The 17,782-nt window shown below is 37.9% G+C and overlaps 1 protein-coding gene across 2 annotated transcripts in view; it reads left to right on the forward strand.

Moving 5' to 3' along the window:
* The first annotated feature begins 221 nt into the window (after positions 1-221).
* The window catches only part of LOC131980131 (integrin beta-1-like), a 30,405-nt gene continuing 12,844 nt past the window's right edge, over positions 222-17,782 (forward strand). Inside the window, exons 1-3 of one of the 2 annotated variants that reach the window (XM_059344315.1) lie at positions 222-408; positions 15,832-15,898; positions 16,676-16,761. In XM_059344315.1, the coding sequence (XP_059200298.1) occupies positions 15,832-15,898; positions 16,676-16,761 (153 nt within the window). In that variant the 5' untranslated portion in view covers positions 222-408. Of the gene's footprint in view, positions 409-4,233; positions 4,516-15,831; positions 15,899-16,675; positions 16,762-17,782 lie in introns of those variants that run through there. The other variant, XM_059344314.1, reaches the window with a different exon arrangement.

The raw sequence follows: 17,782 nt of genomic DNA on the forward strand, positions 1-17,782 counted from the left end.
AAGAGGCCCCAGAGAAGACCCAGTACAGGCTGCAGAGATTTTGCATGTCTGAGTCCACCAGGAAGTGCTGGAAAACGTTGCTATGGAGAGGGACGTCTGGAATACCTTGCTTAATCTGCTGTCCCCGCGACCCGGCCCCAGGATAAGCAGAATTAAACGAATGCATGTGGATGGATTGTTTTGGCAAAAATATATGTGTCTGGAAAGTATTGAGCCCACTCATGGATATTACTGCATGAGTTGTGTGAGAGTTTTGAAACTGATGTTTTGATGTATTTTTGCTGTTGTTAAACGCAGCCCCCATTTACTTCAATTCATCAAGACTTTTCTCTGTTTACAGATCCTCTGTTCACTGTGGAGCCATGTGAGAAAAACAAAGTGTTCTTTAAGAATTCAAGATAACACAGGGTGAGTAATTAATAGACACAATGATAATTTTGGGGGTGAAGTATTCCTTTAATTCTGTCACTTTTCCGGTGTTAACTCACTACATATTCTACTTACGCTTTTTTACTAAAATACAATAAAAACAAAAGTTGAACAGCTCTAACCTAACAAAAAAAACCTCAGGAACATTTTAAAATGATGGAGTGGCATTCACATAAAGTCTGTAATAATGATGACTGTACTGTTTAGTGCAAGGCTCTCTGTCAGCATGCAGTTTTCTGCTTTGACCACCGAGTGGCAGCGTTGCCTCTAGAAATCTTCATGCATGTATGACAGCGGCATGTTACAGACACTCAAACTAAATGCATAACATTTGTCATAAAACCCTCAGCCTCAGCTCTGTGAATATGTTTTATGAGTTGCATTAAACTGCAGCTTTCAGCTCAGTTCGGCTCAGCTCATTCTGATCTCATGTGAACTTCAGTCATGTGGCTGCGGTTTAGGCTAGGTTTCCTGCCACTTGGTGCCACTTTACCACTTTCCCATGAGCTGCTGGTTTCAATGTCTCGAGCTTATTTACTGTCATTTCTGTGTTGCAAAGAGTTTCAGTGCAGTTACACTTTGAGCAGCAGTGACTATTATAATGTTATACTATGATAAAGAAGTATAAGTATGTTTAGCTGCAGAGCACATACTGTTGCATGCAGTATGCATAAAACTGGGACAAACTACTTCACCATAACATTGCACCTTGAACTTTGAACTTCGACCATCTTGCTCATAAATCCATTGCAATTTGTTGCACAAAATGTATACAGTAAAAGAAAAAATGTGCACTTGAGAATGCAAACTTTGACACACTACAGTATGCATTGGGACATTAAAATATATACTCTATATATTATTATATTAAATCATAATCAAGCATTGTGAATAGCAATGATGAAATGTAACTATCGTACATTTGCTCATTGTACGTTACTGTACGTAACTACAACTTTGAGGTTTTACTTAAGTATCTTCATTTATGCAACTTTATACGTCTACTCCACTACATTTAGCCGACAGCTTTTTCAGGTCAAGATTTAACATGAAAAACAAAATTAATTTGAAACGATTACACATTCTTATAAATTAAACAGTATATTAAAGGGGTCAAACTTAACAGTAAAAGGCTGCTTACATAAATACATCAGAAATAATACAAACACAATCTGAGAGGGTCCATTCTGCATAACGAGTACTTTTACTTCTGATACTTTAAGTACATTTTGATGCTGATACTTTTGTACTTAAGTCAGGTTTTTAACTTGTAGTGGAGAAATTACACAATGTGGTATTGCTAATGTTACTTAAGAAACAGATCTGAATACTTCTTCAACTGCTGGTAAGAATAGCCAGAAAACATGCTGACGTGCATGCTGCAAAATGTGACTGGATGCAGTAGAATATTCTGGGATTTTTGCATTCTTTGGGAGATACCAAACAATTTTCTGGCATAGTCAATAGTAAGTGACTATTGGAACACACCAACTGTCCCGTGCTTGATGTGCCGTGGTCATCAGAGGCCTGTGGTTCTGTTTGGGTCTTTCCTTGCTATGTGTGTGTGTGTGTGTGTGTGTGTGTGTGTGTGTGAAACTGACACTGTAAAAGAGCTCTGAGCAGACTCTCCCTGAGCGGATTATCAGAGGTATGTGGCAGGATGACTGTGCGCTGATGTAAAGAAATGGAACTGGAGACTTCATGTGTCATTCGACCAGCTGGCAGTGTCAGCTGTTACATCCTCATCACACATTTTACAGTAATTACAGAGGATAGATGTGGGAAGTTGGTGGTCAAACTCTTAGTTACTTCACTGCTTCATTCTAAAAAAGGGTCTTTTTCAACATATGTCAGTCTAGTTTGAGGTTACAGAGGGCAACAAACTATTTATATCAGCTAAAGTTACTATATTTAGGTTATAAAGTGATTATTTCACATGCAGTTTTATTTTTGACCAAATTGCAATAGGTTAAAATCCTCCTCCAGCATTTTACTGCACAATGAATACTTTTGAGACTCTGAGTACATGTTGCTGATGATACATTTTCATAATTTTATACAAGTATGTTTTTAAATGCAGAATTTTTACTTGTATTCGTGTATTTTCACATTTTAGTATTAGTACCTTTACTGAGAGACAGACAAACGGACGGGCAGAAAGAGACAGATAGACAGAGATACACAGACAGATAGATGGAGAGACCGACAGGCATGCAGAAAGAGACAGAAAGACAGATGGATACAGACAGACAACCAGACAGACAGACAAGTAGAAAGAGACAGACAAGCAGAAAGAGACAGATAGACAGAGATACACAGACAGACAGACAGATAGCTGGAGAGAGACAGAGATACACAGACAGACAGACAGACAGACAGACAGACAGACAGACAGACAGACAGACAGACAGACAGACAGACAGACAGACAGACAGACAGACAGATAGATAGATAGATAGATAGATAGATAGATAGATAGATAGATAGATAGATAGATAGATGGAGACCGACAGGCAGGCAGAAAGAGACAGAAAGACAGATGGAGAGACAGACAGACAACCAGACAGACAGATGGAGAGACAGACAAGTAGAAAGAGACAGACATATTGAGAGAAACAGTCAGAACTGAACTATATAATAATAATAATAATAATAATTATAATAATAATTATAATAATAATAATATTACATTTTATTTGGAATGCGCCTTTCTTGGCACTCAAGGACATTGTACAAAAAGATGGAAAAAGAAACAACAATAAAATACACAGAATTAAGAACAATACAATAAAATAGCTTGTACAGGTCAATTGTCATCACAGGGAATAGGCCGTTTTAAACAGATGTGTTTTGAGTTGTGATTTGAAATGGGGGAGTAAGTCAATATTTCTGAGATGGGGTGGTAGTGAGTTCCAGAGGCTGAATGCTCTGCTCCCCGTGGTGGTGAGACGGGCAGAGGGGACAGACAGGTGTATATCATCACCCTGTTAAAATAATCGCCCAACTCGTTTTTTCAAGTTTTACAGGAAACACAAAAAACTTCCCCAAAAGTGTAACATATGACATTTATTGATCATTTCACTCAAAAAAGATGTAACAAAGGATGGCTATTGGCATAGTAATAACACTGTGTAAATTATGTAACTTAAGAGAAATACATTTTTTGCAATCTTTTGAACATGCCTTTGTGACTTAAGCAAGATATGGTAACACTCTATTTTGAAGGTGTCCACATAAGAGTCACACAAGCCTGTCAGAAACATGTTATTAATGTTCATAACACATCCCATGTCATGTTTATGACATACTCATGTCACTCTTATGTAGACACCTTAGAGTAAAGTAGACACCTTAGAATAAAGTCTCACCAATATTAGTGTCAACAATAAAACACTGATAAACTAAACAATCTCCCTCCAGCTCTTCTTTGCTGGGTTCTATGAATGTGGCAAATTGTCAAAGAAGTGATGATCTTAAAGGGGTAAAATCACATGATCTGATCAACTGAGGATGTAGGCGATTTTATCATAGGTGACCGGCGTCATGAGGAGATGATTTAGGCAACAAAAAAAAACAAAAAACAATTTTGACAAAAATGATTTAGGCAATTATTTTAACAGTGTGACGATATAAAGGTGTGAATGGGACCGTTCACCACCTCCGAGGTTGAATCGGGTTCACTGTGCTCCGGTGTGTTTGTTCCTTCGGCCTCTACGTGCCGCTGCTCTTCCTGTGTAGGCGGGGTCTAAGTAAGAAGAGGAGGTTTGTTGAAGTGGGGCACAAAAAAAAGACCCAGCAGCAGCACCGGAGTAGCTGCTGTAACGTGTTCGGGGCGAGCCGGGACTCCTCGCTCCTTTATCTAACTTTTATAGTCCATTCTTTAATAAATATATGCTTTAGTGAAGTGACCGTTGAGAGTGGGAACGTTACGTACTGGGCGGAGCGGCGCCGTTATAAAACAAAGCGGACCCTTATAACAGATTAGCTGGTCGTCAGTAACCCTTTTTTATTTCTTTAACGAGGACACCTTTTTCGGGCTAATGCTACTCTAAATCAACAGAAACGCAAGTGAAGCACCAAAATAAGGTATGTGTTGTTATTTTAACCAACATTTTCCCCACATTTCACAAGTCTGCTATGTTTAAGGCGACTGAAAAGACACTAAACGACAAAAGGGGAGAAGCGAGGAATGCAAACTTTGGGTGTGGATGAACGATAACTAGCTTCACCGTTAGCTACCGTTAGTTAGCAGCCGAGGATAAATAGTCTTTGTTGTCTTAAACAACATGACATGTGATATGTTGGCATATTTACAACCTACACATCAGGTCTGAATCTCAATTAATCTTAATTTGGGCTTTGTACAGAAAGTAGGCCGCTTTTTATGACAAAAGAGGGCAACATGGGTGGTTTAAAGTGTGAAATCCTCACAATCACAGATATGACTCCAGTAAGAAGACTATGTTTTTTTTAAACACGTATTCAGTTTTATCTTGAAGTTTTAACCCTTTGTAGTTTCAAGCTATTTCATCTGCTTTTGAATCATTTTCATTCCGCCTCTACAAACCACCTAAACTCAATGTTTGCCATGTTGGTATCATTTTTCAGCATAACCTCACCTAAATGACCTGATCTTTAGAGTATGAAAATTGTGTTGTTTTTTGACTTTTAACAAACAACCATGCACACTGAAGAATTTTAAATGTTGTTAATGTGAATACAGGTTACAAATATAAGAGGTAAAATGAGGAGAACATCTGGTTCTATATTTCTATACTAAATAAATTTGACCATATCTCTGGTTTTACTCAAACAAAAACTGTAGTAAAGTCTCAAGCCATTGCTTTAGACGGAAGTTGACATCAGGGCTGGACTCCAGAGGGTTAAAATGTGAAATCTTGGATAACTATTGACACCTTTAATTCATCTTTAAGTCAAGACCATCAGAATTTTACACATTTTACTTGGGGTTTACACTGACAAATGTGCATCTTTCAGTAGCTTTGACTTATAGTTTTTATCATAAAATTTCAGCCCTAACACTAGGCTATTTTGGCAAATAGCGCTAGTATTGTTGTCATATTTCTACAGAGGGTTATATTTTGTATCAATTTAGTCGATTAAGTCGAAATCAATTCATCTTTTGGTCTATTAGAATGTCAGAAATAGTGAATAATGTCTATGTGGTCTTTAAATGTCTTGTTTTGTCAGCCCATAAGTCTTACATATTCAGTTTAATAGTTAGAAAACTAGAGAAAAGAAGGAAATCTCCACATATGAGAGACTAAAAACAGTATTTTCTGCCATTGATGATAAATCCAAATAGTTGGCAATTGTTTTCTACTCTCAAGCTCTATTCAAGTTCCTCAAGTAGTTTGTCATAGATATGCTCTTAAACTAAAAAATCGTTTTGTTTGAACATTTTTGTAGTCTCCTGAAATGATTTATGTGGGGCTTTCTCTTGTAGCAATTGGGAACTTGAAATTGAAAAAAGAGTTCAACAAGTTGCACCATTTATGTGACAATAAGTACTTGGTGTAGTCTTGTGTGATTGTCTGTCTGAAATGACGGCTAATGCCATCAACATCATCAATCAGGATTTCTCTCCTGGAAAGCGAAAAGATTGTATTTCAAAACCACCTGGTTTTCTTTAGGAATGCTGTTAAAGCACTTGGGTCCATTTGTCGAGCAAGGCTTTGGGCAATTTCTCAAAAAAAACCTAGTGCAGATGCCTTTAACATGTGTGTTTGTACATGTATGAAAGGAGCATTTTATTCAAATCGGAGTTATTTTGTGACAAAACATACATGAAGAAGAAACTCAAACAACATCTCACATTGTTATGAAGTAAAGAATATCCTGAAACCAATCACAGTTTGACCCCAGTCTGTTCTAACTGCATTATGGGCCGAATAAACTGTGGTTAAGGATTCAGTAAGACCAAGACGTCTTAAAGAAGGGCAGATTGGTTAACCAGAATCAAAAGTCTCTTGTTCAGCCTTGCCCGCAGCTCTGATTCAGGACTGTTGACTGTGCAGTATGTAAGTAAGCTGGACAAGATTGGTCTTGTCTGCATCATTCACTTCCTGTAAAGGAATTGCAGCCTGGGGGGCAGTTTTTTGTTCTCTCTTGTTAATCTCAGGGAGAAGCATGAGTTGTCGAACTAGTAATCTGTGTTCACGAAGGCCTAATTTGGTTACATGGGAATAAAACGCTTTGAGTAAATTAGTAGTCTGTTTTTGCTTATAGACAGCATGATAATAACATAGCAACAGCATTGTATCGAGGCGAGAAAACACTATGTCTTTGATGTCGTGCAGCTTGTATGGATCACATGGATGCATATAATATACACCAGGCCTGGTAATTGTAGACATGAGGGGAGACGTGTCTGTATGCTGGAGCTGGCTCCCTGCAGATCACTGAGTCACTTCCCTTAGTTACGTTGTTGTGATGTTTAAACAGAGGGAGCAGAGCTCGGCTAGCAGCTAGGAGTGTCCGGAGCAACTTAAAGGGTCACTCGGCATTACTCAACTCCTGACTCCCACCCCGACTTGTCAGATGTGAGTCATGGATGATCTGGCTTCCCAGTGACGGCCAGACGGAGCATTAGGGAAGGATATGTTTATAGATATATGATCATGGTTCAAACATTATCCCTTTATGGCTCCATCCCTCTGTGGTAAAATGATGAAAGACTTCACAGCAGAGACACGAGGAGTGTCAAACTGCTTCAGAAGATGTGGCAAAAAACACAAGATGAGTGACAGATAGATTTGTAGGTCTTTCTTAGAAGTATAAATTATTGCTGGTGATGGGAAGCTAACATGAAGAGCACAGCAAAAGAATACACAGATCTCTGCTAAAGCCATGCCTGTATGTAATGGAAGTTATATGGATATTGGACCAGTAGTATTTTCATAATCCTGCTGACAAACAAACCGAACAGTAAATTTGACCACCTTGGTGAGGTAATGAAGGATCAAACTGGAGAGACCAATCAAGTAACTAGGACTAAAACTATTTTGTCAGATTTTCTTATTAATTGTTTAAGTCGTTTATCAAGAACCGTTGCAAAACTGTGATTTTCTTTTTTATATCTTAAACTTTGAACAAAGTTCAATGAATCAAGACATTCAAAGATTTTCTGAGTGAGTCAAAAAAGTTTTAGTTTAATCAGTGACTAGTTTCAGCTCTATAGGTAACAAAGAGAGACAGACTTACATAAATGAACACAATGAAAATAACTATTTTAAGACACCAAAGGGGAACAAGATATCTAACAGTTCATTGGAAATAACTTTATTTATAAGGTGTTGGAAATGGAATTCAGGCTGTGGAGGAAACTTGAGCGTCTTTTATAGCCAAAGATGTGATCATACTCAGTCTTCATCAAACTGACCAAGTGAACTCTGGCTTTAGGTAACAAAGAAGTGGAAAAAGCACCCCATATTTCAGTGACGTCGTTTTTTTCCCCACGACATAGTATGGAGCCAGTTAAGATGGAATGTGTTATCTCATCTCTCTGAGGAGGGTCGGGAGATCAGGATCTCCTACACATGATGGACAAACAGAGAACAAACAGGTCTAGCAGTTTGTCATACAACTTAAAAAAAACCCACAGCAGAGTGACTTTAACCCTTTCCTACATGGCTTTTAGATCATTAAAACCTATTTTAACATGACTGTCTGCTTTGCTCTTTTTTCATTATCTTTCTACTTTTTGCCACAGAAGTTTATGTAGTAGTTTTTGATACTTTAACTTGATTTTCTTTTTTGAAATGTTAGTAATGAATGAGTCTGGTAAGTTAGTGATTAATCCACAACTGATTGACCACCCTCACAAATTGTCTTGAGATCATGATAACCAACAAAATTAAAATAGTATTTTGCATCCCATTGCCTCCCATAAACGTCACTTACTTGGTATGTTATTGATGGTGCTATAATGAAGACACCGGCCAGACACATTGTATTATTATAGGAAAAGGATAATTAACATTTAAAATAGCCTAACCCTTTCAAATATTTTATAGCCAGCTGCGTGCCAGATGGTCAAAATGTGTTCATTTCTTATGTTTTGTCTCAAAAACCAGATTTCACCTGGTTACAGTCCTCTAGTTTGACAGCACTTAAAGTTCAGTATCAAGCGTCATGACAGATGTGTGCTCGATAAAAGAGGTTTTGCTTTGTGTAGGCTGATTTCCTTCGAACATGCTGTGTTGCAATCAGAAGTGAGGTGTTCTTCCTGATCCTTCAACAGCCTGTTAGGGAGAGGATAGTGGTGCCTGGGTGTGGTTTTAATTAAGGAAATGGATGCAGAGTCATGCTGAGTTGTTTGGGGACCTAATGGACTGAAAGTGGACTGTGACTTTCTGCAGCAGGTGGGGGCCGGCTGGCTGACCGGGTGGCATACTGAGGTTGGGGGGGATGGGTACCCCACTCAGTTTGTGGACCACCAGATGACCCACCCAGTTTGAACAATGCTGACTTGTGTTGAACGCCACCTTTCACTTTGCATGTTACTGTTCTTCACACTTGAGTGGAGCATTCATAACTTGACAACTCAACAGGATGCATTTTGTGACGTAGGAAATTGTGTTCATATCGTTGCCAGATCATTAAAACTAAACATTGAGGTAGATTATGTTGTGAGTTGAGGTGTGCATTCCATTGTTTGAAAACTATCCAGTAACAAAGTGAATATAAATAAAGCCAAATGTGGAGCTGTATGATATCACAACATCCAGTTTCTTGGATCGCTTATCACACATGGTGTTAAAACACCAATAATTATGTTCTTTGTCTTTGGAAAACACTGATCATCATTTTTCACCATTAACTTCCATTACACCCTTATACTGCTAGTTGCTGCTCTGTATAGTACGAGAAATGACTGCAATTTGTGGTGGGGTTTGAGGTCTGTGTGGGATAATGTTGAAATATTGTTTTTTAGCAACAATATGCAAGTTTGCATGTGGGAGTTTGAACAACATGCACTTCTCTCTTCTTGAGGAAAAAAAGTGAATCAACTAGATCAAGGTTAGCAATGCACAGTGTGGTTAACCTCTAATCTCTAAACGAGGAACCTCTGAGAAACCAGCTAGACTTGTGGTAGCTTTTGCAATTACTTCCAGTACAGGTTGTCTGATGCATACACAAAGGCAAATCATTAGCTGTTTGTGTTTTTGTAGTGCTTTCTTAATTGTTTGCGGGAATTGGCACTCGCATTTCTTGTTGTTTGTACCATGTCAACACTAGTGTTTATTGGAAAACTTGCTTGTTTACTGACAGGGGAATTTAAACCTCCTTTTAACTAAAGATCAGATGCCAGACAACTTAAAATAACACATTTGTTTTGACACCTCTGTCATTTCCTCCTATCAGTGTTCAGAAGAGGAAGCTACGCATCAGCAAAACATATTCAACAGGAAACACTTTCTGAACACTTATCAGATGTGAATGTGGGAGGAAGAGCAGAAATTTCACATTTTAAAGATTTTTTTACATTTTTAAAGATTTTAGTATTTCAAGTCATTTTTAGTATTTCAAGTCATTTCTTATTGATGTTATGCGCTGTTACATGTTACTAATGTAAACACTGATGCTTGCTTCATTTTTGTTGTCACAAAGGTCCAAATGTCAAAATGTTTGTGACAAAAGTAAACTCATGTAGGAACATTATTAGACCCATTTGTTGAACTGTAGTCCTCCACAGTCTAAACATGGACTTTGTTACGGATTACTAAACATTCACAGATGTGCCTTGCTCCACCTTCAGACAACACCAGGCTTGTCTGTTCAAAGCCACACAGGGGTCATAAAGGCAAATAATCTGCAGAGTTTAAAAAACATTATGTTACTTTTAATCAAATAATACAGCTCTTTCACTTATTAGCCCACAGACCACCAGTTAATTAGACTTTCTTCCAATTCTGTGGCTGAATTAACCTCAACAGACATAAACGCCTAGTAAAGCTGTTTGTGCAATATTTCAGAATATCAGTGAGTGCTCTATCTAGAGGAAGTCTCCTGCCCCAGACGTTGTATTTCCCTTGTTAAGAAAAGTCAATAAGGCACTGCATCACCGTCATTGAATAGAGGAAGGGGTAAACAAAGAAGACGTGGTGACACATGTCTGCCCAGTCTGATTCACACCCCTCATGTTAAATTCCTGTTTAGTCCTGTTTGACTCGGGAAAATCCCAGCTCTGTTTTAAATGTTTAAGGTTTTCAAAGGTAACACAAGGCATGGGGTGAACAAATTATTAGAAAATGAAACGATAGAATTTCCCTCAGGAAATAAGTTCAGGAAGTGGTGATTGCTGACCAATATATAACTCTGTCTAATCCCCATCACTGATGCAGACTTCATTGGGTGAACCATATGCCCAGCTGTTGAAACTAACTTCAGCCTGGTGTTTTGGGTGTTTTTTCTCACACATATAGCAAAATCTGAAATGAACCTGAAGGTAGGATTTATTCAGGGTTGTTGTATTAGACTGCAAAAAACGTGCACTCAATGAACTGGCAACTAAAAGTAGGGATATTTATATCTTTTTTTTTGCCTTGACAGAGTACATTTACTGTATGTTCAGTGGAATTAAATAACTAGATGGTGATTTCTGTGTCTAGCTAATCCAGTGATTACATGAAAATGTCAATCCTTTGAACAGTTGAAGCATGCTATTTTTTACATTTTACTCCCTCGAACATCCACTCCCAAACGGTCCATCTGAAACAATGTTCAGTCAGCGCTGCCTCTCCTTCACCACAGAAACAGCAATGCTACTGTCAAGTTAGCTGAGATGTCAAACAGAGAGTTGATTATTTTCAGTACAACTACATGTGTGAGCAGAGGAATGCTCTCTGCAAATTTACATCAGAGAAATAGCATGTCTCTAGTCCCTGAGGCGTACTTTCAGCCTGCAGATTGAATCAAAAGGCCTCTGACCTGTCTGGGGCTGATGGCAGGCAGTGGACCATAACAAGAAGACGCTTTGGAGGATTGAGTTTCAGTCAGCTCCTCTCAGCAGCTGTTGTAAGAAATTCTTGATAAAACATTTTTCCAGGGCGAGTGACCCCCGCTGCTTGTGTTGAAAGTTGGGCTTGCTGTATTTGTTTTCTGCAAGCAGGTAGTGTTTAATCTACTCAACAGAAAAGCATAAAAGTGTTTCGGACAAAAAAAGTACAGGATTCAGATTCAGTTTCTCCCTGTCTTTCCGATTAAGACACGTTTGCTCTTACTCTTTTGCAAGAACATGATGTCTTGCCAGGGACTATAAGTAGCACCAGTGTTTTAGGAAAATACATTAATTTACAGGTTCTGAACCACTAAGGCAAAGATGGTCTCTTTTACGAGAATATTGTAAATTGCCCTTTTATAGCTTTTTAGAGCCAGTTCGGTTCAGTTGGCATCTTTTATATCACTAGATTTCTCAGTATACAACCCAAAGATTTTCAGTTTATTTTTGTATAAAAGCAGAAAACTAAATACTTTAAAAAGGACTAAATCTTCTGATCTATCAACAAAATCTTTTCCTATTACTCTTGTTAATAGTCAAGTGAGTTAACTGACTAAATGCTTCAGATTAATGTCTATGCTTGGTTGGATGTCAAAATTAAATCAACATTATGGGTATTAATTGAATAAAATTCAGCTTACTGCAGCCTTTAACCTATTTTATCTGTAGAAAGTTAAAAAATATGTATGCCCTTATTCATCAAGCTCCTGCTTTGTGTCTTTCCTTCCCACACATCCATATTAAACAAACCACTGTCTTACATACTGTACTTGTATTGGAAAGAGCTGAGCAGCTCTGGCTATTATTAACAGAGGCAGAATTGTAAATGAAAAATTGTGATGCTAACATTCAACCTCACTAACAAAGCATGTGCCGCTTCTGTCTCCTCCAGCCTGACCATACAAAGTCATGATTCGACACGCTGTGCTCCTGTTTCTCTAAATATTAGGCTCTTGGGTCTGTCATCACGACTACTCATAGAGCACAGTTTCTGTTTGATGATAGAGAGAGATAGTAGTTTAAAAAAAAAGGACGAGTAGAGTACAACTTTGTAGAAGTATCCGTCTTCCATTTGTTGTAAATAAGATGCCCTCATGTGTAGTCAAATGATTTTCCCAAGTGATATGTTGGAAAGATAAAATACAGAAGCTTCAACTGTGGGACTTGTAGTCTCAATAAACAACACAAAAAACAAACATTGAAGAGATACAGCTGGTACATGTTGCTGTACTTTTCTGTTCAGGTGTAGAATCATTAGGAGGACTTTCCACTTAAGCACATATCAAATGATAACAGGTAAGTTGTCTTGCATCGGAGGAAATGTAGTTTTTGTGGAGGCAGGAGGTGGTTAGGTAATCAACCCAGAAAATGTATTGTTATGAATAGGTTTGTATTATTTCTTACAAAAACATATGCAATGCAGTTTGTATGATATCCTACGAAATAACAGTTGCTGTTTTTAAACAGTAAACAAAGCTGAGGCAGCAAAATCACTTGTTTAAGGCTTGGAAAAAAAGACCAAGGTTAAGCTTAAAATATTTGCTTACATACAGAACTACTGGTAGCAGTTACGTCATGGTGTGGCATATGAATAAAGAAGTTTCAACCTGGGCATGAACACCAGCCCCCTGAGATTGCAATGTCCACCTCAACTCCCATATTCAGAGCATTACTTTTCCTAGAATTAAGTATGATCTGTTTATGATATCAGCCTGTCTCAGACAAACTTTTATTAGTAGAGTTCATTCTGGAATTCCCTATCTAATATTGCATGATAGAGATTATTGATTAGAAATTGTACCCTACGTTGTAAAAACACAGTCAAGCATATACTTAATAAACATTTTTTGACCTTTTTGCACACGCCAGCTGGCCATCTTCCATCATGTTTCACAGTTATGAAGGGCATTTTTACCACACTCTGTTATGGATTAGGCCTCATATGTCTGTGTTTTCCTCAGGGTTGAAAATTAAGAAAATAAGGCACTCTGGCTGCTGAATTCCAAAATCTACCAGACTCTCAACAGATTGCCATTGATTTTTGTTGTTTTGGCTGCTGGTGAGAGAAGAAAGTCTAGCAGCCACGTGCATATTTTACAAGCATTTGGCTGATGCTGATTTCCGGTCTGCCTGAAGTTGATATCAGCTCTTATCAGCTGTGCCCCACTTTTATGCCCCGCCATTTCTAGTGAACCGTTGACGTTTCTCCCTCCAAGGGCCGTATAGTAATTCAGCTTTCATTGAAAAGGTAGTGAGACTCTTATTTATTTCTCAAATAAAAGCTGTAGATGTTGATGTTAAAGCAGTCCTGTTTCTAAAGTTATCATGCCCTGAGATCATTACCAGAAATACCAGTGCCTCCTTAAAAGCCATTATGTGGCACACAGGCATTAGAGACCCTGAATGCCTCCCAATCTGTCAGCTCTCTGTAATTTGCAGCCCTAAGCAGGACGAGCCCCAGAGTGGTAAACAAAGCTGTACTTCAGGAATGTTGGGGAGGAGCCCTAATAGTGTAGAAAGTAAATGCAGTTGGTGTTAGCCTGAAGCTTATTAAGCATCTTGTGTTTTGTCCATCTTGCCACAAGTCTTTTTTGTGCCAAGCATTTTTAGGAGGGACAGCGTCTTTTAATCAACAGAAAATATTTTTAAATCTGTTTCATTTCCTTGCCAGATGTTAAAAAGCTCTCTAAAATGTCAAATAAAATTCGCATTTGGCTCTACTCTTTCTGTAAGACTTTTTGCATCCCCCACTTATCTTTAAGTCTAGCATCTTTTTTTAATCTGCTAAGTTTTTCCTCACCATTCCCCACAGCAGTATGATAATTATCACTAAAGTACCTAAGTGAAACTCACACCTGAGTTGGTCATTAGGCAACATTTTCACAGGATGTGGCACTGCAGCAAAATATTACACCTTTTCACTCTGTATCTACTGAAGCATGTACAGCTTGCAGTTTTACCCCTTCATCACTTAGTTTACTGTAAAATATATATTTTTCTTGTATGGTGTAAATGGAAATATCACCTTTATTTCTGAAACTGATAATGTGTGAATTAGCTCAATATCCAACAGGGATTGACTATTTTGGGACAGAGCTGTTGACTTAGCTACTGTCAACACTGCATCATTTCCTATGTATATCTTACTGGGGCAAGTACGCTGAACGTTGGTCTGAGTTTCTCGGTTTGAGGACTGGGCAGACAGTCAAGGAAGTGTGTCACTGGAGTTGTGGGGAATGGCAGAGATTCAGGAAGAGACATGAAGCAGCCTGACCAAATATGGGAACACGGACACATGAACACACCTACTGCCTAGTGCTTTTCTCTGTTTTCTCCCAGGTTATGCTAAACTGAGGGGTTTTTTTCTGCACAGAACTTGCTTGGCAAAAATGTTGACCCACCAACAAAGCTATTTCCAAGTCTTTAACCAGTTTTGTTTTTGCTGCTGTGGCTGATTGGTTAATGCTCAGCAACTCAGCTCAGTGTGGTAGAGAGGCATCATAGGACTTTCACAATAAACCACAGTTATTCCCCTCCAGTTGAATTTGTGGCAGCTTTAAATGTTGGTCATCCTATTATTAAAACATCTGCTGATTCTCAATGTTTCATTCATTACAAGTCTGCTGTTAAACTCATCATGTATATGCTCTCCTCAGGCGGCTCTCTGTCTCTGTCTTGTTAAGTCTTAAATGAAATGCCCTGTTGAGATAACCAACTACCTTCACCGAGACCTGTAACAGCATAAAAGATTCCTAACTACAGCCAGAAAGAAGTATGTAGTATGGTGGTTTCTTGCCAGCTTAGTGCTGGCAAATCCATATTTGGAATAGACTAAATAAATTGCTCCTCCCTTCTGCTGCTTAACGGTAACTGAGGTATTTAACCTCATCAGCATTGGGGTGCAGCCACTACAACACATAGCTAGTAGATAGTATGATGAAACATGTTCATCCCAGTGGTCTCATTAAAAAATAACTGTGGTTTTAGAGTCACAATGCCATAAGGGTAGATTTTGCTGAGTTAATGGTACATTAAGTAGTATATGTTTACATACATTAATGCAGGCAAACTTAAAGTGTCCACTGTGCGGCTGAAACACAAAGGGAATTTAAATACTTCAGTTCTTTTCAGTTTTTGTGTATACATAATCCTGTTTAATTGTTTTGAGACTTTGTGCAAAAAAAAAATCAGTTATGATAAAGTGTTCATACTGTGAAAATATGTTATCATTGCAAATCTGTTACACAAACAAAGAATCATTTTTTTCTATGTTTGTTGTCACCGACACTAGTAAGAAAGAACTCTGCTGTAGAACTTCTTCCTTCATGCTGCTTTAAACTTCCATCACTAAATCATTGTTTTTTTTTTTGTTGTTGCAGATGGATCTTCGGTTACTTTTAATAGCAACGTTATCTGCGGTCCTCTGCAGCAGCTGGGCACAGCCAGGTAAGAGACAGGAATTGTTTTTCTTATTTAAAATGTTAAGTATTAACTAATGCCAAGCATGGAATGTTTTTCAGCTGTGTTAACAGACACCCCAGTCAGATACAGTCACTGATATAGGTCAGTTCATATTTTTTTTAGTAATTCAAAAAATATTCTATAGAAATAACCACATGATAAAGACTATTTTTGTATACACTATAATAGCAAATCATAGCCTCTATAGTTTGTTCCAGCCTCCTCCCATGTGCAAAGCATCATCCAAATGACATAAATATTGCTGTTACACAGTTTGGCAGCTGGTTTTTCCAACATTATGATATAAACGGTATACAAAAATATGTACAATAAAGATTTTTTCTAACATTTGGAGATATATGTTGTCATGTTGCCCAGACCTACAGCTTAGTATTGATTGTTACACTGCATAAGTTGATTATCATCGTTTAACTTACAGTTAACTTAAACTTAGTACAAGTACATTGGGCCCAAACAGTACAATACAGAGCTGCGTTCATCCACTTCACTCTTAACATCGTACATTTTTTCATTCATTGTGGTTTTATGAGTCCGTGGGTCCTGGCTTTTTTCTTTTTTTTTTACAAGGTGAAGTCATCACTTGGTGAGCTGCCTGGAGCTTCTCTCTGCATGACTCAGTTTTCTGAACTGGGAAGGGGTTGTTTTTTGCAGCCAGAAACCAAAGCTGGTTTGTGTTAGTGAACTAATGGAAATTCTGTTTTGTAATCTTGGCTAAAAAGGAACTTGTGTTGTCTCTTCCAGAGGGAAGCATATGCATCAAGGCAAACGCACAGTCGTGTGGGGAATGCATTCAAGTCGCAGAGTCATGTGGATGGTGCGCAGATCAAGTGAGTTGAATCTCTAAAGGCTGCCACCAAAGTATTTTATCATATGAGTGAAACGTTATCTACATAATTCTTAAGCTGTGGGTGTGGCATGTTCAGAGTTTATGGTTTGTGGCAGTGTTGCTTAATGGTTGAATTGCACAAAAACAGCAAACAAATACAGCTGGAAAACATCATCTTTTGAAATAAATAATGCAATCTCTAATAAACAAAGAATACATTTTACCATTTCAGAAAGTCTGCATTCTGCAAAATATTTTCGAAACAAACCAATTCAATCCTAAGATGCTCTGATAAAAAAAAAAAAAAATCCTTACAATCTATTTGATTATTGTTATTGATTTGTATTAATCCTTTCAAAAAGGAGGCAGGGTTCAAAAAGTAAGAAAATACTCCTTGTTTCTTCAGATTAATTTTGCCACTTGTACTATTTATATAAATAGATGCATCTATAGATATAAATGCACATAAATTATACTCTCCCTGTAAGTACATGCACAAATAAATGCAGAGTAGCACTAGAGAGTTAAGAGATTCAAGAGACTTTGAACCAAAGGCAAGTAAACCACAACTTCTCCATTAATTGTAAACATGAGTGCTTCTGCTTCTTGTCTCACGGTGGAAACTTGGGCTGAATAATCCTCTTTAATTAGACGTTTTCTGAACCCAAGGCAAGTATTTTACTGAGTGAACAGACCACAGTACAGGAAAATACTGGTGTAGAGGAGCGTGAGGTTAATATGAAATGTTTGCTCATTCTTTTACAGCACATACAGTGTATGTTTCAGTGTGGTGGCTACCAAGTGCAGGACAAACAAATGTTACAAAATACAGTTCAACAAGTCTTTGTGGTTAATGGCATGTTTCTTCAGTTTCACTCTGCAAGACTCAAATTCTAGTTAAGACCTGCTCTGTTATGACAACTTCAAACACAAATTAATTTATGTAATTAATGATGTAAGAAAGCGAAGAAAATCGTATAGAAAAAGGCTTTATAATCAAGTGGTGTACTGTAAATCACTTG

The sequence above is a fragment of the Centropristis striata genome, chromosome 11, assembly GCF_030273125.1.
Source record: "Centropristis striata isolate RG_2023a ecotype Rhode Island chromosome 11, C.striata_1.0, whole genome shotgun sequence".
Taxonomy (NCBI): domain Eukaryota; kingdom Metazoa; phylum Chordata; class Actinopteri; order Perciformes; family Serranidae; genus Centropristis; species Centropristis striata.